We start from the raw sequence: 21,363 nt of genomic DNA on the forward strand, positions 1-21,363 counted from the left end.
GGGTGACGGGATGACAATTTCTCCCCTGGTGCCACCCTCTGTCCCCGACCATGGAGAAAAGAGACAAGCCTCATTCCTAGGGGTAAAATAGAAGAAGCCTTTTGCAATTGCTTGGCAGCTGCTAGCTATATATTCTAATGTTTCGAGATTATGATGCAGTGAGCAAAGGGAACCTTGTGGATCCCTCTCCCACATGGTCCAAGTCAGTGGTTGATAATCAAATTGAGTTCGGGGTAAGAGACTCCTATATGCAGCAGACCCGTCTTTCTCTCTGAATTCTGTCACTTGTCTGTAAAGTTGTGTCTTTGCAGATAAATGATTGCTCGTAGTCACCCCATTAGATCCTCAGCTATCAGCTTAATACGGAGCAAATTCCAACAATTAATTGTGTTCAGGAATGTACAGAATGTGACTTTGTACACATGGGACCAACCAATAGGAAGTCTTGACTGGAACAATAAGCGAGCAGCAGAAATATTGCATCTTTTAAATTTCTTTTTCTTTCTTTTTCTGTGCCTTGCTGTGGGTGGCAAGACCTGGTGTTGAGTGTGTATTTCAAAGCTCTCCTGGATCTCAGCTTGCTGTGTCATAAAAGCGTACTGAAGGAGTGCCTGGATGAGTGGAGGAGCTGTAGAGCATCTGTTTGGCATGCAGGTCAAAGGTTCAATCCTGGCTCTTCCAGTTAAAGGGATCAGGTAGCGAGTGATGTGAAAGACCTTTGCCTGAGAGCCTTGGAGACATGCTGCCAATCCGAGCCAGTTTGGTGTAGTGGTTAAGAGTGGCAGGACTCTAATCTGGAGAACTGGGTTTGATTCCCCGCTCCTCCGCTTGAAGCCAGCTGGGTGACCTTGGGTCAGACACAGCTCTTCCAGAGCACTCTTAGCCCCACCCACCTGACAGGGTGATTGTTGTGGGGATAATAATAACACACTTTGTAAGCCGCTTTGAGTGGGCGTTAAGTTGTCCTGATGGGCGGTATATAAATTGAATGTTGTTGTTGCTGCTGCTGTTGTTGTTGCTGTTACTGAGTAGACAGCACAGACTTTGATGGACCAAGGGTCTGATTCAGTATAAGGCCATTTCATGCATGTTCGTGTGTGAGTAAGCACCCCAGCCTGCCACTTCATATGGGGGAATTGCTCTGTTGCCCTTTGCCGGTGTGATACATTCAACGAGCAGCACAGGAATTTTGGGCCAAGCAGGGATTGTTTGCCTTCCCCCCCCCCAGAAAGACAAACAAGGAGGGGGGTGGCCCAGATGCCATTTAAAGTTAACAGAAAGACATCCTGAATAGTTGGGGTGCGAAGAATGAATTCTTTACATCACTGAGGTTGTTGCAATCCTATGCAGATGTTTATAGGACTGTCTCTGTAGAGGATTTGACCGTTATTTATTTGTTTAGTTCCTTTTTGTCCCGCTTTTCCTGCAGAGTGATGTGGGTGGTTCTCCCCTCCTCCCATTTGTCCTCACAACAGTCCTGTAAGGTGGGTCAGGCTGAGAGAGAGTGACTGGCTTTATAGTAGAATAGGGATTTGAACTCAGGTCTCCCAGATCTTATTCCAACATTCTAACCACTACACCATCTTCTTTTGTCAATGGTATGCTGTGGCCCACCCGTTCTCCGAGGAGCTAAAGGTAGAGGATATGGTCCTGCCCCTCCTCATTTTATTTTCTCATCAGCCCACTGAGAGAAAGAGAGAGTGGCTGGCCCTGGGTCATCCAGTGATGATGATGGCCAAGGGAGGATTTGAACCCAGGACTACTTAGAGACAGCTGGCCCAGAAGTGGTCTGTGATTCTATGCTGAGCTTTGACTGAAGTGGTGTGTATATAATCTTGGTCCAATAATAGCTGATCAGGGGGAGGGGGAATTATATTTAACTCCTCCTCCTAAAGAACTAAAGAACGCTATGGCTGATTTTTCTGGTTGGAGCTACCTGCATCCCCACCAGCTGAGTCTGGGTGATGAAGCCTGCGTGTACGCATCTCAGACAGCTAGAGACAGAAGAGGCTTTTGGTCCGCGTGCTCCTTGGCAGTGGATTGGAGGGATAATCTATATTTGTTAGAGCATCAGAGCATAAATATGGGACAACTACAATACCACCAAATGTGAGAGAATTATCTTTGAAGGGACCAAACTATCTGTAGTGTGGTGTAGTGGTTAGAGTGTGAGACTAGGATCTGATTGGCCCAGGTTGGAATCCTCACTCTGCCATGGGAGCTTCTTGAGTGACCTTGGGCCAATCACACATCGCAATCTAACCGTCATCATAGGATTAAGTGGAGCTGAGGAGACTAACATAAGCTACGTTGGGTCCCCACATATATACACACACATACATATATACTTCCATACACACATATGAAATCTCATTCAAAACTGGAGACATTTGGTTGTTGGGGGTTTTCCGGGCTGTATTGCCGTGGTCTTGGCATTGTAGTTCCTGACGTTTCGCCAGCAGCTGTGGCTGGCATCTTCAGAGGTGTAGCACCAAAAGACAGAGATCTCTCAGTGTCACAGTGTGGAAAAGATGTAGGTCATTTGTATCTACTCAGGAGGGGTGGGGTTGAGCTGAGTCATTCTGTAAGAGTTTCCCAGGGTGTGGAATGCTAATGGCGGGAGGCTTCACTGAGTCATTCTGTAAGAGTTTCCCAGGGTGTGGAATGCTAATGGCGGGAGGCTTCACTGTATCCTGAGGAGGTTCTTTTGCATATGGATTGGTGCTTGATGTGCTAATCTTCTCTGCAGGGCTATTGTCGGGTGTGGAGTGTTTTGTTGGCCTGGTGTTTTTCAGAACTGGAGCCCATGCTCTGTTCATTCTAAAAGTGTTTTTGCCGTATATCAAAGGAATTACTGATCAGATGGGAAAGCTTATGAAAAAGCATAACCTTCAAGCAGTATTCAGACCCACCCGAAAAATACAACAGATGCTACGATCAGCAAAAGACAGCAGAGACCCCCTCACCTCTGCAGGAGTATACCGTATACCCTGCAGCTGTGGACAAGTTTACATCGGGACCACAAAGCGTAGCATCCAGACAAGAATAAAAGAACATGAAAGACACTGCAGACTTGGACAGCCTGAAAAATCAGCAGTGGCTGAACATAGCCTAACTCAAACAGGGCACAGTATCTTATTCCAGGACACCAAAATACTGGACAACACTTCCAACTACTTTGTCAGACTGCATAGGGAAGCCATTGAAATTCACAAGCATAAGCAAAACTTCAACAGGAAAGAAGAAACCTTAAGAATGAACAGAGCATGGGCTCCAGTTCTGAAAAACACCAGGCCAACAAAACACTCCACACCCGACAATAGCCCTGCAGAGAAGATTAGCACATCAAGCACCAATCCATATGCAAAAGAACCTCCTCAGGGTACAGTGAAGCCTCCCGCCATTAGCATTCCACACCCTGGGAAACTCTTACAGAATGACTCAGTGAAGCCTCCCGCCATTAGCATTCCACACCCTGGGAAACTCTTACAGAATGACTCAGCTCAACCCCACCCCTCCTGAATAGATACAAATGACCTACATCTTTTCCACACTGTGACACTGAGAGATCTCTGTCTTTTGGTGCTACACCTCTGAAGATGCCAGCCACAGCTGCTGGCGAAACGTCAGGAACTACAATGCCAAGACCACGGCAATACAGCCCGGAAAACCCCCAACAACCATCGTTCTCCGGCCGTGAAAGCCTTCGACAATACATCTGGAGACATTTGTTAACAAATACTATTTTTACAGCTACAATCTGTGCTTTTAAAACTGTAACAGTCTTAAGGATGGAGATAGAAGGCTCTGGGAGACTATTAAAGTTCCCCTTCTCCTGCTAAGGTCTCTTTCAGAAGTGTTGAGGTTAGTACCTTGTGTATGGATAGACTTTTTATACTTACTACCACACCTGGTACGTGAAAATTAAATTCCACACAAATTTTTAAAAATACCTCTCTGTGTCAGCCAAGAAGCTGAATTAGAGTTTACAATCGGGCAAATTAGAGTATTACTAGCTATGTGTGCCAATGATCAGAAATCCTCTGGTTAGATTGAAGAAATGAATTACCATCAGGGCTTTTTTTCTGGGAAAAGAGGTGGTGGGACTCAGTGGTGGAACTCAAAACCGCACCATGACGTCACTTTGGGTCGGCTGGAACAAGGGGGGAGTTTTTTAAAGTTTAAATTGCCTTTGGCAAAAATGGTCACATGGCCGGTAGCCCCACCCCCTGATCTCCAGACAGAGGGGAGTTTAGCTTGCGCGGAGGGCAAGCTAAACTCCCCTCTGTCTGGAGATCAGGGGGCGGGGCCACCAGCCATGTGACCATTTTCAAGAGGTTCTGGAACTCCGTTCCACCACATTCCCACTAAAAAAAAGCCCTGATTACCATACGGTCTTTGCAGAAGTAATACCACTAAAATATGTGGTCATACTTACAGCGTAATCCTAAATAGACAGTGAAATCCTAAGCAGAGTTACTCCAATCTAAGCCCATTAACTTTAGTGGGCTTAGACAGGAGTAACTCTTCTTAGGATTGCAGTGTAAGGCTGGACTCCTACGTACACTTACTTGGGTGTAAGTGCCATTGAATAAGCAGGCCCAGGGCTGAGTTTCCTGTTCCACAAAGGAACAGTCTCATTCTTTTTTTCAATGACTCTGCTGGATATTCTCCTGACTGCTCAGAAATCAGTTGGCAAGGGTTTGGGAGTGAACTTTCCTCCTCAGGTTAAAGTTTTACTTATAACCAAGAGCAAAGATTAGTTTTGTCTTTTTTAGCAAAGTACATTTTCTGTCCATGTGAAAAATGCCTGCCAGGGAGCATGGATAGAAAAGCTCTCATTTCAACTGAAGTTGTCAAGATGTTCTTCTAATTTTATTGGCTTTACTTATGATCTGTTGAGATTCTAGGCGGATCACAAAATTAGAAGAACAGCAAAACAAAGAAAAACAGTATAAAATGTACTATAAAAATGCAACAACATATTACAAAATTAAGAAACATTGGAAAGAAAATGGCACTGATTTGTTGGACTTGGGAATGAAAACTCTAATATTCTTGGACCTCCTTCTTCTCCAAAAAAATCTTTCTGTGATTCTGTTATAATCTGAGCATAGCCTAATATCTGTAGTTGTTCTCAACATCTTTAAACCTGTAAGCGTCAATCATTGTAATTTAAACTTTCTCTAATCTTTAATGTTATGTATCTTTGTTCACTTTTGTAAGTTAAATATATATGTTTAATAAAATATTCTTTTTATTTAAAAAGACAGCATTGAGGGGCATCTAATGGATGCATCGAAAGAGAGAGAAAGAGAGAGAGAAAGCCACAATGTAGACAGTGACACAGTATCGCCACTATCATTTCTACATGTGGGACTTCCGTGAATGGCAGCAGCGTGCACAGATTCCCACTGAAAAAGCTGGTTGGATCATGTTTGACCCGTGGCTTGACATGTTTCAGTCATTTTTTTTAAAGTGGAAAACTCTTGTCTGTTCTGGTGCACACCTAGGAAACCGCTGCCAGCTAGCCTGAGCCAGATTAGTGCTAATGACCAACCAGAGAATCAAGCCAAGTCCATTGCCTGTAGCTAATTGTATGCATCAAAAGATTAATGGTGTACATGGACAGGAAAACAAGCACACCTGTCCTACCACGAAAGGCAGTGCCTTCCGAGGAGCCCTGCCACCCCAGGAAGATCCACTGGGGAAACAGTAAAGGTTTTGAATGCTGCTGACCGTTATTCACCTTGCTGTAATTGTACACTATCTGCTGCATTCCCCCCTCCTTCCTCCAAGAAGTGCAAATACTTGTTCCTTTTCCATCCTCACAAGAACTCGAGAGCCAGTTTGGTGTAGTGGTTAAGAATGTGGAGAGCCGGGTTTGATTCCCCTCTCCTCCGCCTGGAGCCAGCTGGGTGACCTTGGGTCAGCCACAGCTTCTAGCTCTCTCAGCCCCACCCACCTCACAGGGTGTTTTGTTGTGGGGATAATAATAACATAATAATATCACCACCACCACCATTATGATGATGATGATGATGATGATGATGATGATGATGATGATGATGGCAGATAGGGGAACTGGTCTTGATGCTTGGCTGCTTGTTCACAAAGTCCCCCCTCTCACTGAAGTGCCTGATTTAAATGGGTGAGTCCCATTTATTAATTTATTTACTTCATTAACACCTTGCCTTTTGTCCCAATGGGACCTAAAGAGGTTTGCCTTGTTCTCCTCCCCACCATTTTATCCTTACAACAACAACCCTATAAGGTAGGTTAGGCTAAGAGTGTGTGACTGGCTCAAGGTCTCTCCGTGAGATTCCAGGCAGAGCAGGGATTCAAAACCAGAGTCCATCAGATCCCAACCCAACCCTTTAACTACTGCACCACACTGGGACGTGAGCATGACTTGTGGACCTCCCAGTCTTTCCCTTTTAAATTGGATCATAAGAAAACCTCCTTTGATCCAATCCAAAGGAGGAATAGCTCACAATCACCATTTTGTCTGAAGGAGGAAAAGAGCATATCTTTCTGTTTCAGAACATGCGTTTTGGAATCCTGATTCTGGGTTCTTGTGCATGGGTCCCAAGGCTAAGTATGCGTGAGTTGCTTCTTTCAGACAAAATGCCAATTGCGCATATCGGGCGGATCAAGAGTAGCATGTACTCCCTGTATGGGTAGTCAAAAGTAATGACCGAACAGGGCTACTGTAATTGTCAATACTGTGTAAATATCTGGGCATGCCCCAGCCAATGTGAAGCGCTTTTCAGAACCATTGGTTTGGGCAGGTCTGAGAGGGATTTTTAGATGGATCCCGTAGATGTGTTCCGCTAACAGCAATGCTTTCCTCTGGCACAAGGAGCCTTCTGCTGACACAGGGTGGGCGTCTGCTAGAGAAAAGGAGAATGGATCTATGGAATCCAGCGCTCTGTGAATGTTAGGCACTGATATCACGAATGGTTATAGTGTGCTGGCTAACAATGGGAGCTGAGAAGACCCCAGGTTTGACGAGGAATTCTGTGTGACCAGAAAGCTTGCATACTGCAAAAGTGGATTGCTGTCCATTGGTTAGTTTTGCATCTCTTCTTTGTGCAATAATAAACCTCTGTGTTAACTTCTGTCAAGACTGTGGCATGCGCTTATTGAAGATTTCACTTCAATGGGTGGGCTTATCAACCGGCTTACCCCCTTCACCCTTTGCTCCTTTCCTATTTAAACAGGCTGGCGAAGGGAGGTAAAGCCCGGGGAGGGCTTTGGTTTTTCATTAACATTCATGTTGATTAATTCCACCCTCTCCTCTTGGAGCCCAAAGAAGATTTCCCCCCACCATTCCGACTGTCTATGACCAATGGCCCCTCCTCCTGCACCAGAAGAGTCATAAACTTCATGGGAAGGAAGATGCCTGCTTGGTTCTCTCAAGTGACACACTAAGTAGGGCATAAAGAAACCTTTTGTCGCACAAATTACTGTTAGCACATTGCTGCAAGCTTTTGGGCTAAGTGGATCTCCTCACCGTTCAGGAGAGACTGTGAGGAAGAATGGGGAAGAAACCTAAAATAAAACAGAAACTGGTAAGTGTAAGTCCAAGATACTTCCAACATTGTGTCAAATACCTGTATTAAGCGAGGAGTCTTAACAAGTTACGATTCCTATGAATGGGGAAAGGGGCAGGAAGCTTCAGTTACGATCTCGGGTTTCTGTTTGGGTCCAAATTGCTACTAGGCAAATACTGTTGCGTTGTTTATTGGATGTTCCAGTTCTGCTGATTGTATTGACTTATTCTGTATTATCAGCCTTAAGTTCTAGAAAGAAAGGCAGACTATAAATAATGTAAATAAATAAATAAAAATAAGTAATACAACTGGGAAATGTTTGGTATAAGGGAAATTTTTCGCAAACAGGAAACATAAGGTCACATATTTTAAACTGCACGTTTAAACTGCACATATTTTCTGCACGTGATCCTGCCTTTATTTCACTTGGTGTAATGAAAATGAAATTTGATGCATTCAATGGAGTTTTGTAGAGCGTTACTCTGTGTGAAAAAGTAGTAAAGTAATCAATGACTGAAAACAGCCAGATTAAGGTGTAATCTGAGCATGTTCTAGAGTTCCCCTACTGACTCAAACACAGATTCTAAACTCAAACTAGACATAGGCCATTTCTACACACGTTGAATAATGCACTTCCAATGCACTTTAGTTATCCTTTAGAAGCGTATTTCATGTTTCACACACGAAAACCCAGTTGCAAATGATCACTAAAGAGCATTGAAAGTGCATTATCCAATGTGTGTGGAAGCAGCCATTATGCTGATTCCGCACACGTTGGATAATGCACTTTCAATGCACTTTATCAATCGTTCGAGGTGGATTTTTTGTTCCGCACACAAAAAAAATCAATTCCAAATGATCTATAAAGCGGATTGGAAGTGCATTATCCAACATGTGCGGAATCAGGCTATGTGAGAGGTATCTTGAGGTATCTTCCACAAAAGCTTGCTGGGTGCCCTCAGACGATAGGCTAACCTCCCTCACAGAATTGTTGTGGGGTAAAATGGACAAGGGCAGAGAACAATGTATCACAGTCTAAGCTCTTTGGGTGGGATAAAAAGTATTAAATAAATAAACCACAGAATTATAGACTCACCAGAAGAACAAATGCAGGTATTTTCCTCCACCTTGTGGCGCTAAAACCATATTCAGATGGCAGTGCAGGTCAGTGAAACTATCCTGGGGGAAGGATTAAATACTCTTTCCCTCAGCACTGAAGAGCTGAGAGTCTGTAGCTGCTTCCAAGACATCTTGAAAGCACTGGGCAGTCCAATGGGTTCGTTCCCTGTGAAATGTGTAGCTTGATCCTTGGGGCTGGCTCACATAATTAGTATGTTTTTCCCCCTGTTGACTCTCCTTGCCTACAAAAAAGGGGGCAAAACATAACATGTAAAATAGGCAATTAGAGATATGGGCAGTAATAATTCTGGAGATTATTGACAGCTTGGAAACTTGCCTTTGCGATAACAGAATTGCTACTGTGCTTATCTGTGACTGGAAAATGCGGTCTTGATGAACAGGTTCATGAATGGTATTTCAGAGGTTGAGGGTGCTACATGGCACCCACAGAACTCTTCAATGACTAGGCGTGACCCCTGCATGTGTTGGAGTGACTGACGTTATCCTTGTGACAAAAGGAACTTCACAGTCAGTCCTGGAGTATCCGCGTCCAAGATATAAGGACAAATGGACTCATGTTCTAGCTGTATCTGAAGAAGTGAGCTGTGGCTTATGAAAGCTCATACCCTACCACAAATTTTGTTAGTCTTATAGGTGCTACTGGCTTACCCAAGGCAGTAGTAAGATTTGAACCAGCAGAGTGCTGAGTTGCAACCCAACCACTTAGCCACTAGGCTACAGCAGCTCTTGTTAATCAAAGGTCTTTGTTTGGTAACCTTATATGTATTGATGCATATATCCCTCTGAACAGCTCTAAATATAATGTTAATGTAAACTATTGGGATTCTTTAGGATCCATCATTGAAGACTTAACAACTCACCACCCCAATTTGCATCTTATTTTGGGGGGGGGGGTGACTTCAATGCTAGGTGCTACTGGACTCTTGGTCTTTTCCCCTGGATTGGTTAGCCTCTCTTGACAGCAGTTCAAGTTCTTGAGTTTATTCTCCTCTTCTTCATTTTATCATGACAACAACCCGGTGAGGTAGGTTAGGCTGAGAGTGTGTGACTGTCCCAAGATCAAGCTTCCATGGCAGAGTGAAGATTCAAACCTGGTTCTCCCAGAACCGAATCCAACCACACGGTTGCAAATGCCAATCCTTGTCAAAGATTAGCACGCCATATACATTATAGCCATCTATCATATGCATGAGGTTGGAGCTATCCAACAATTCCTTTCCACCCTTAGCAGAAGGGGAGTCACTGAAGCAACCCAGAGCGCTTTAGAAGGTTGATTTTTTAAAAATAAAATGTTGGCATGGAAGATGTGTCTGCCTACGTATGTATGTGGAATTCTGTATAGGGAGAAAGAAGTTTTCAAATCAGGTGTGCCAGAGGTATGCAATTTTTTTGGCCCAAGTGCTGAAAAAATGCAACATCCACCTGTTAATGTGTTGGAGTGCCAACAAACAAAACGGAGCGGGGAGACCAGAGTTAAACTTGGCCAGACATGCTTGCAACAAGCCATCTCTCAGCTGGAGGCTGTGCAGGTTTGTGCAAGGAGACACAGACAGACATAAGCTGTGCCTGTGGTCTTCCTCTGCCCCACTGGCCCTAACAGTGCTGCCAGTGCCTCAGTTGCTTGGGCAGAGATCTGGTTCTGGATTCTTGTTTGCCAAGCAAAATGGTCTGGTGTGCCGCTGTCGGCATGCATACGTTCCAGGAGTTGCCTAGCCCTGGTCTAACCAAAAGCAGAATGAAGTTAAAGGGCTGCATCCATGCTTTGTTGGGTTCTATGCTATCATTACCCTATGGCAACCATTCATCACTGGATTTTCCTATGAGGACAAGACAATCCTGATTGAGGTGAATGACTGCTATAGTGCAACAAGAGTGCATTTTGACAGGGCGTGGATGCAGCCAAAATTATTTGGACACGGAGATTAGCCTACCTCTGAAGCATCTCTCACTTTGTGGGATGTTCTGGGTGGTTTTCCTTTTAGATTTTCTCCTTCCTCTCACGGCTTTGTAAAAATTTGCCCAAAATTAGAGTTGGCTCATGATCAAGAAAACTTTTGTAATAGTAGTTCAGAATATTATCTTCAAGCTGTATCTCTGGTCAGCTACCCTGGAATGTACCTCAAGACACAGCAAATTAATTTGCCAAAGTTTAGGTGCTAGGAAAAGAGTGAGGCATAGTCCTGTGAGTGTTAGTTGGCTTGCAAAATCCGAAAAAGCCACACAAACAACCCAAACAAAACCAGATATGTCACGAAGGAAGTTTTAACTCTTAAAAGCATGTACTTTGAAAACTCTGTTTGTCTTTAAGGCGCTACTGGGCTCGAATCTTGCTCACAAAACAGTGTGCAAATTTCAAGTTCTGGATCGTCAGGTCGGATGTTAAAAACAAAAGGTGGAGACTGGAGAGAAAAACACCTCTTTCAGGCCATGGTATTAAGGCACCTTTGTGTTCACCCCATAGGATGTTTCTTGGGATGCTTTAACTGGCATAGAGTGTGGCTGGATGGTATCAAATTGCCCTGTTAATTGGAAGTTTTATGCTGTCTGATTGCATTCTTGTATTCTGTAATCCACCTTGAGCTTTAGCAAGAAAGGTGGACTATAAAGTAAATAAATCAACAAACAAAAATTGTGCCCCAGTATGCTGGGAAGAAGGAAGCGTCCTGCTGAAAATATGCCCACCCCCACGGCAAAACCCAGCAATTTTGCAGTGTTTCAGGTAGTCTGCAGCCAAAGAGCAAGATCTGGGTCCCATAGCACCTTACAGACAAACTAGATTTCCAGGGTATGAACTTTCGAGAACTTTGACACTCAAAAGCTCATATCTTGGAAATCTAGTTGGTCTCTTGCAGGGGTTTGTAATGGTTCTGAACAGCAGCTGATGGAGAGGAAGTGTATTCTGGGTGTGAATCTAGATATGACTGTGTGTTTGAGTGAGGAGAGAGGAACATTTTAATTTCCCCCTCTCTGCTAATTTCCTGCATCCAACTCGCACTTCGTCCTGGTTGTTTTAGCCTGACAGGGGAAAATAGGTAGTCACATTTAAAAGCCACCAAGAAGCAATTTGGAAGTGAGTAATCAGTAGGATTGCCAACTCCAGATTGAGAAATTCCTGGATATTTGGGTGTGGAACCTGGGATGGACAGGGTTTGGGGAAGAGAGGGTGCTTCGTAGAAATGTGATGCCATAAAGTCCACCCTCCAAAGCTTCCAATTCCTCTAGGGCAACTGATCTCTGTAGGGATCACTTGTAATTCTGGGAGAACTCCAGCCTCCACCTGGAGATAGCAACTCTGGTCTCATGTTGGGACACAGCTACTCCAGATAAAGAGAAAGAAACCACCAGGAGTTCATACCTCTGTGCAGTTCAGATGTCAATAGGCTTTAGCAATTATCATCTCATAGAGCTTGATCCTTGGCGTATTTTGCATTTAAGGGACAGAAATTATACTTTTGTTTCTTTTCTGCACCACAATTGCCTTTGATTAGACTACTTTTTTGTCTCAGCTTCTCTGATGCCCCAGATTATAGCCTGTGACGTAGATGTAATTGTTATTTCTGATCATGCTCTCATTTCATTAGCCTGTCAGTTTCCAGATCAGGTTCGACCTCCTGGTATATGGAGTTCTAATGTTTCTCTTTTTAATGATGACATTTTAAAAACTCAAATGATGGCTAAATTATCAGAGTATTTTAATACTAACTGACAATTAGTATTATTGAATAGAATGTTTCTAAAGCTTTCATTAGAGGAAGAATAATTGCATATGCCTCTCATAAGAAGAAGTACAGAGTAAGGGAAGAAACGACGCTGCAAAATAAGTTTAAATATTTGTTAAGTCTGTTTGCTTTATCTCCTGCACCAGATTGTTATTGGGAGCTGCAGAAGGTTAAATGTGAGTTAAATAGCATGCTGTCAGGAAAAGCAGAGTAACTTGTTTGCGCCAGTTATACTAGTGAGGTGACCAGATAAAATTTTAGCACATCATCTAAGACACCAAAATGATTAGAATTATATTCCTTTAGATCATGGACAAGAGGAATATGACGTATATTGCTTCTACTGAAATAAACTCACAGTTTTACAAGTTTTATTCTGAATTGTCTAGTTTTGGCAAAGAGTCCTCAGAAAAATATTTGGAAGAATTTTTTTTCTCATCTCCCATGTCATTTTTTTCAGCTGAGGTCTAGATATGATTTGTCAACATTTACTGAATGGTAATATTTACAACTACAGGATTTGTTGGTATCTATGACCCTGAAGCACTGAGCGTTTCAGAGTGCTCGGCAGTTTTGGAAACTCTCATTGAATCTATGCAACAACAAAAAAATGAAACCTACAATATTTGATGTTGGTTAATAAGTAAGATATGCAGAATCTTAGGAACAAATGGAATAAGGAGTCAGGTTGCACAATTTTGCCAAAGTAATGGGAGAATGGATCTTAAGCTGTGACTTATTCAGCAAAAAATTATGTTTAGGGTAACACAGCACCTTTATAATAAAGGAGTAAGTACAGTGTCTAATTGTTGGAGCTGTAGCTTACAGGACATGTTTCATCAGCATAAGCTCTGGTTATGTCCAGTTATTTGGCCTTTTGGGGAGGAAGTTATTACTCATACTAATTTTGTATTAGAATAACCATTGATCTTTGAGGATATTTATGCACTTTTACATTACCTACCTGTATCCTGGAATCTAGGTGATGGTCTACAAAAATGGACCCTCTGCGTCCTCCTTACTGCAGCTAAGAGACTTATATTACAACATGGGAGAGACAAATGCCCACCTTCCATAACTCAATGGATGGAGGATCTTACAATTTTATCTGTCTTCAAATGTATGGCATATAGACAACAACTGTGGAAGGACTTATTTTTTAGATATCTGGAAACTTTATGGATGCTTATGTGATGTGTAGATTACTTGTTATTGCCATATGTTTATTTCTATTATGTATGGGCTTTCCTTCTTTTCAAATAAAATACATTTTTTAAAATTAAAAATTATCCCAAAGGACTGCCAAGAGCTATCTCCCAACCATACTTCTAGTCACAGAGTCCGTCTGGGTTCCCATTCATCCCACCCGGACCCAACCTAAACTTCGTATGAAAGTAAACCACGTGCTTCACCCAACAGTGCCCGGAGTAATTAGGACCCCCAGAATTTGGTTGTACTGCTCCCCCCACCTCCACCTCTACCACCACCTGCAGCCCTGGAGATTTAACTTCTGAAGAATGGGACAACTCTAGCAATTTACACTATTTTTCTCCCAAATGCTTTCCCAAAATCTCAAAAATTAAGGACAAAATAGAGGAGATGATTTAACAGAATCCAACAGACAATGTGATCCATCCCCATTTAAAAAGGAGTTGAAGTATTTGTGGTCATTCCTGCTTCCCAAGGGCTACTGGGAATCCTCAGCAAAGTGGCATGGGTAAATTTATATAATACAATTTATATAATATATGGAATAAATAGATCCTGGCAACTGTACTTCTGTAAAGGAGGGGGCGAGGAATCTCCTCAAACAACAGTTTCCAGTATTCTTTGGGGGGAACCATGACAGTTACCACACCATAAAAGAGGCAGAATCTTGTACTTCACACAGGACCTTACTACTCCCTTCTCATTTCCTGCAAATTGCAGTTTACGCTGCGCTAAGATTTCATGTGCTTCCCAAGCTACTGCCCGTCATTGGTCGCTGAAGCAATGAGGGAGGTCAGGGAAGACTGAGGGAAAATAGCATTTTCTCAGGCTGAATTATCAGTAGAATGATGAGCTCTTCAGTCATACTCTCTGAGATTTCACAGATGAAAGAAGATCAGGGCAAGTTGCAACACTCTCTTTTATTTCACACCAAGGACTTCTTCTGTTACACATTGTTACACATTTGATCCGCTCCTGGTTTTTATATATTTTCAGTGGTAGGACTCTGTTTTTTGGTTTGTTTTTTAGCAAGCCAGACAACAGTGCCATTTTAAACTGGCATAGCTGCTCAGCATTTCACACAGAATGACCACAATACAAGGCCTTAAGAGATCTCCAGGAATTATAATAGTAGTCTGGGGATGAGTTCCTCTAAGGAAAATGGCTGCTTTGGAGGGTGGATTCTATGGCATTATATATCCCACTGAGGTCTCTCCCATCCCCAAACCCCTTCCATCCTCAGGCTCTTACCCCCCACTCCCAATCTCCAGGAATTTCACAAATCAGAGTAAGGAACCCTACCAATGGATGCCCTTGCAAGAGGGTGACAATTCTTTTGGATAAGGTATACAAGAAACACATCATTGCTCTACACTATACTGTCAACAAAACATACCTCAGGTGGGTTGTGATACCCTAACCCGGTGCTTTAGTGTTTATGTGTGTCCATTTACATGGACATGCAGTACACACAAGATGCACCTGTTCCTCACTACAAGATTAACTTCTAGAGAGTTAGAAGGAACTTGTCATGGCCCAGTCTGAGAGTGAGGTCTCCTCTGGAGGAGAGGAGCCTCGTGTAGCCAGCCAGGACTCCTCAGGAGAAGAGGAGCCCTGTGTAGCCAGTCCTAGCCCTGATTCAGCAGACGCCAGCAATCAGGAGCAACAGCTGCTGGCTGATCAGAGCTTGCAGCCAGCAGCTGAGACACCAGCACCCTCTAGCCCCTACACCACAGGGGAAGCTCAGCCAGGGACTTCTACAGGTGCAGCGCAGCCAAGAGCCTCCACCCCCCCAGGCTCACCCACGCCCAAGGAACACCGCAGGCAGCGCCAGAGACTGGAACTGCAGGAGAGACGGCGCAGTGCTCGCCTCTTGAGCCAACGCCAGCTGCTGGAGAGTGATGATGAGTAGTGTCAGGATGGAGCCCCAGCAGCTGGCTGAAAACCACGCCTGGCTATAAGAGCCAGTCTGGAGGAACTGCCGGGCGTGGAAGCAACGTGTCTATTGCCTGCAACCACTCCGTGTTCTGTGAACCTTGCCTGTGCCTGTGCCTGCTTTTGGACCTGACACTACCGGTAAATGACCTTGGATTGCACCTGACCTTGCTCTTGGACTCTGGACTCACTCCTGGCGTTATCTTGTGCTCTGACCACCAGTTTGACCTGGCTTTTGCTCTTGGAACTCCCCTCAGACTCTGCCATTAAGGTTTGGACTTGAACCACCCTGCTGGGGCTGGCCCAGCCCGTGACAGATTGCTTCCACCCAAACTTCCCGGCATGGATGCGGCAACGCCCACCCCGGGGAGCCTGGCACTGCTGCAGGACCAGGTACTGCAACTAACTCAAGCACTGGTGACTCTGCAGCAGCAGATTGCTGCACCTGCTGCACCTCTGCCTGTAAAGTGCCCAGTGAAGCCTCCTGACAGCTTTGAGGGTGATGTGGAGGAATTCCCAGCATTTCTCGCCCAATGCCAGCTATATATTGAACTCCGGGCCAGAGACTTCCCCACGGATAAAGTCAAAGTCTGCTTCATCCTCAGTCTGTTAAAGGGGCAGGCAGCAAGATGGGCCACACCCTTGTTACTGGCCAAATCCCCTCTGCTAGGGGATTTTCCAAGCTTTGTGGCTCACATCACTGCTGCCTTTGCTAACCCCCTGAAAGCCATCAAAGCTAACCAGAGGATCCGTGCCGTCACCCAGGGGGATGGGACTGTAGCCCAATATACCACCGAATTTCAGTTACTGGCACAGGACTTGGACTGGAATGAAGCGGCCCTGGTTGACCAGTACCTGGAAGGGCTGTCTGATGAAGTGTTGGATGAAGTGGCCCGATCCGAACGGCCAGGAGGACTGCAAGCGCTCATTCTTCTATGTCTCCGCATAGATGGACGGCTGGAGAGCCGGAGACAAGCGCGTGCGCTAAGGCATCCACCCCCACCCTGGTCCTTGCCTGAAAAGCCGGCTGAGCCCACGCCAGTGGGGGTACCTTGTAACCGCTTGCCCCCAGAGGAAAAGGAGAGGCGCCGAAACCACAACCTCTGCTGGTATTGTGGTGGGGTGGGCCATTATGCTGATGGCTGCCCTGCCAAAAGAAGGACCCTAGCCATAAGCCTGGAGTCGGCGCACCCTAAACCACTTCTGGGAACAGCCAGTGCCTCCGGTGACCCCCCAGAACCATTCCTCGTGCCAGTCAAGTTGTGCCTGCCTGATGGACGTTGGCTATTCGTGTATGCCATGATAGACTCGGGGGCCTCCCGCTGCTTCATGGACGCCAAGTTCGCTGCACAACACCAGATTCCCTTGCGGGCAAAGAAGAATCCCACTGTTGTTGAGGCCATCGATGGGCGGCCCCTGCGTTCTGGGCCAGTGGTTGAGGAAACCCAGGACCTCCTGTTGCAGATCCAGCGGCACCAGGAGCGGCTCTGTTTTGATGTGGTGGGCATTCCCCAGTTTCCGCTGGTCTTGGGACTTTCCTGGCTCTGCCGCCATGATCCGATTGTTCGGTGGGGCCAGTTAGACCTTCGTTTCCGGGAACCATGCCCACATGAAAATCCGTGCCCAAGGCCTATGGTGGCCGCTGCACCGGAGGTTTCGGCACTGCCAGAGGAATACGTGGATCTGAGAGATGTGTTCGAGGAAAAAGGAGCAGACCAACTCCCCCCTCATCGGCCATATGACTGCACCATTGACTTGATTCCCGGCGCCCCTCTGCCGGTGGGACGCCTGTACTCGTTGTCTGAGCCAGAGTTGGCAGCACTCCGGGACTTTCTCACCACCAACCTGCGGCGAGGGTTCATCCGCCCCTCTACCTCACCTACCTCTGCCCCAGTCCTCTTCGTTAAAAAGAAAAACGGGGAACTCCGGCTGTGTAATGATTACCGGGCCCTGAACAAAATCTCCATCCGAGACCGGTATCCGCTGCCTCTGATCCCTGACCTCTTGGAGCAAGTCAAAGGAGCCCAGATCTACACCAAGCTGGATCTCAGGGGAGCCTACAACCTAGTGCGCATCCGGGAAGGTGATGAATGGAAAACCGCCTTCAGTACCAGATATGGGCAATACGAGTATCTGGTAATGCCCTTTGGCCTGACTAATGCACCAGCTGTGTTCCAGAGACTGATGAACGACATCTTTCGAGATATCCTGGATCAGTTCGTCATCGTTTATCTGGATGACATATTAATTTATTCACGTGACGCGTCGCAACATACTCGGCATGTGCGCACGGTGCTGCAAAGACTCCGGCAGCATGGCCTGTTCGCCAAATTGGAAAAGTGTGCATTCCACCGGCCTACTGTGGAATTCCTTGGCCATGTATTATCACCCCACGGAATCCGAATGGACCCAGCTAAAGTCGAGGCTGTACAGACTTGGCAAGCCCCCCGTTCTCGGAAGGATGTACAGCGGTTTCTGGGGTTTGCCAATTACTACCGGCAATTCATCCCCCAGTTTGCATCCATAGCCGTCCCTCTCACTCAACTTCTCCGGCCTCGAGAACCTTTCCGTTGGACACCGGAAGCCAGCGAGGCATTCCTGACCCTAAAGACTCGCTTCACCACGCAACCAGTCCTGCGATACCCGGATCCCCAGCTACCCTTTCTAGTCGAAGCAGATGCCTCCAGCACCGCCATCGGAGCAGTGCTCTCCCAACGGGCAACCCCCTCCAGCACTCCACAGCCTTGCGCTTACTACTCTCGCCAGCTGACCCCCGCCGAAAGGAACTACACCATCTGGGAGCGGGAGCTGCTGGCAATAAAGGCAGCCTTCGAGGTTTGGCGGCATCATCTGGAGGGGGCTCGGTACCCAGTCCAAGTGCTCACTGACCACCGGAACCTTGAACACCTCCAAACTGCCCGCCGCCTCAACCAGAGACAGATTCGCTGGTCGTTGTTCTTCTCCCGTTTTGATTTCAGGATCACCTACGTTCCCAGCTCCCAGAATAAGAAGGCCGATGCTCTGTCCCGGAAGCCGGAGTACAACACATCCCCCGACCTGGAACCACCTCCGATGACCATCCTGGCTCCAGAAACTTTCGCCGCCACGCAACCCCCTCCGGGGCTGGTGGAGGAGATACAGACTCAACAGTTACTGGACCCAGTTGCCCAGAAATATCTCCAGAACGTCCGGGGGTCTCCCCAGCCCCAGGCAGATGAATTTGCAGAGGAAGAGGGGCTACTGACCCACCGAGGCCGGATTTATGTACCCCCAGGCTCATTACGAACAAAGGTACTGCAGCTGGTCCACGATTCTAGACCTGCCGGGCACTTCGGCCGCCACAAGACAACCCACCTCTTGACCCGTGACTTCTGGTGGCCCCGGGTGCAATCGGATGTGGCCCGGTATGTGGCAGCCTGTGAAACATGTAGACGGGCCAAAGACGTCCCCGGCAAACCTTCTGGTCTCTTGCATCCACTCCCCACACCCACTGGCCCATGGAGGACTATTTCCATGGATTTCATTACAGACCTGCCCTGCTCCAAAGGCCACACCTGCATCCTAGTGGTGGTGGACTTGTTCACAAAGATGGCTCATTTCATTCCCTGTTCTGGACCCCCCACTGCTCAGGAAACAGCACACCTGTACCTTCAGCATGTCTTTCGACTCCACGGACGTCCAGATCATATAATTTCTGATCGGGGAGTTCAATTCACCTCTCGGTTCTGGCGGGCCCTGCACTCCCTCCTTGGCACCCAAGTTCACCTATCCTCAGCACACCACCCCCAATCTGACGGGCAGACAGAGCGCACCAATGCGACCCTGGAGCAGTATCTGAGATGCTACACAAACCATCAACAGGATGACTGGCTAGCTCTACTGCCTTTGGCCGAGTTTGCATATAATAATGCAGTGCATTCCTCCACCCAGCAGACCCCCTTCATGGCAAACTATGGTCACCACCCTCGTTTCTTCCCTACCGCAGCAACCTTGTTGGGAATCCCAGCCGCTGATGATCACCTCCAAGAACTCCAATCCATGCATGAGCTGTTACGGGAGCAACTCCAGCTTGCCAAGGAAAGCTACAAGGAGGCTGCGGATCGGAAACGGCAACCTGGTGTCCCCCTGTCCGTGGGCGATCAGGTCTGGTTATCCACCCGCCATATCCGCAGCCAACGGCCCTCCAAAAAGCTGGATGCCCGGTTCCTCGGACCCTTCGTAATCACAGACCAGGTGAATCCTGTGGCCTATTGCCTGCAACTACCACCAACCCTCCCAATCCATCCTGTGTTTCACCGGTTCCTTCTAGTCCCAGCTTCACCGCCAGACCCTCACCATCCCGGGCCACCGCCCCCTCCGCCTCCAATTACCATCGAGGGGCACGAAGAATATGAGGTTGCCCAGATTCTAGACTCCCATCGCCGGCGGGGGCAAGTACAGTACTTGGTGGACTGGAAGGGGTATGGGCCGGAGGACCGCTCTTGGGAGCCTGCTGTGAACATCCATGCCCCCCGCCTAGTCCGACAATTCCATCAGGCCTATCCTCAGAAACCGGGGCTGCCTGGACCACAGAGGAGGGGGGGCCTTGGGAGGGGGGATGGTGTCATGGCCCAGTCTGAGAGTGAGGTCTCCTCTGGAGGAGAGGAGCCTCGTGTAGCCAGCCAGGACTCCTCAGGAGAAGAGGAGCCCTGTGTAGCCAGTCCTAGCCCTGATTCAGCAGACGCCAGCAATCAGGAGCAACAGCTGCTGGCTGATCAGAGCTTGCAGCCAGCAGCTGAGACACCAGCACCCTCTAGCCCCTACACCACAGGGGAAGCTCAGCCAGGGACTTCTACAGGTGCAGCGCAGCCAAGAGCCTCCACCCCCCCAGGCTCACCCACGCCCAAGGAACGCCGCAGGCAGCGCCAGAGACTGGAACTGCAGGAGAGACGGCGCAGTGCTCGCCTCTTGAGCCAACGCCAGCTGCTGGAGAGTGATGATGAGTAGTGTCAGGATGGAGCCCCAGCAGCTGGCTGAAAACCACGCCTGGCTATAAGAGCCAGTCTGGAGGAACTGCCGGGCGTGGAAGCAACGTGTCTATTGCCTGCAACCACTCCGTGTTCTGTGAACCTTGCCCGTGCCTGTGCCTGCTTTTGGACCTGACACTACCGGTAAATGACCTTGGATTGCACCTGACCTTGCTCTTGGACTCTGGACTCACTCCTGGCGTTATCTTGTGCTCTGACCACCGGTTTGACCTGGCTTTTGCTCTTGGAACTCCCCTCAGACTCTGCCATTAAGGTTTGGACTTGAACCACCCTGCTGGGGCTGGCCCAGCCCGTGACAGAACTGAACCAAATAACAAAGGGTTGTTGTTGTATCCTTTTACAGACCATGCACTTCCAGTTGTAGAGGAAAGATTTTCACCAATTTCCCTGTCCCAACGCTCACCCCTGTATTGTGGCTAATGTGGTGCCTGGGGGAGGGGAAGAGATTCCCATCAACCCCAAAATAACATTTGGAGGGGGAGATGCAAGAAGCTACCATTGGAAGGGTGAAGCAGGAAAATTATGCTCTGGGGATAGATTTTTTTAAACCAATCAATAAAGTCAGTCGATACTGGCCCTGTACATGTGTGCACCTGTTTGTAAGAAAAAGCAAACACGCATTCACTTTACAAATGAAACCTGGGACCAATATCTGGATAAATGTGGCATTTCAATGACACTTTGAGCTGTATGTATGTTGAACATAGCATGAGAATTACTCAACCCATGTATAAAGAATATACAAGTGTACACTATACACGTATTTGTACATGTGTT

At 46.9% G+C, this 21,363-nt stretch overlaps 1 protein-coding gene across 1 annotated transcript in view; it reads left to right on the forward strand.

Annotated features, from left to right (window-relative positions):
- Nucleotides 1-7,329: 7,329 nt before the first annotated feature.
- The window catches only part of SLC2A2 (solute carrier family 2 member 2), a 32,648-nt gene continuing 18,614 nt past the window's right edge, over nt 7,330-21,363 (forward strand). The window contains exon 1 of the mRNA XM_054982659.1: nt 7,330-7,574. Within this exon, the coding sequence (XP_054838634.1) occupies nt 7,542-7,574 (33 nt within the window). The 5' untranslated portion in view covers nt 7,330-7,541. The remainder of the gene's footprint in view (nt 7,575-21,363) is intronic.

This window comes from Eublepharis macularius, chromosome 6, assembly GCF_028583425.1.
Source record: "Eublepharis macularius isolate TG4126 chromosome 6, MPM_Emac_v1.0, whole genome shotgun sequence".
In the NCBI taxonomy this organism is placed as follows: Eukaryota; Metazoa; Chordata; class Lepidosauria; order Squamata; family Eublepharidae; genus Eublepharis; species Eublepharis macularius.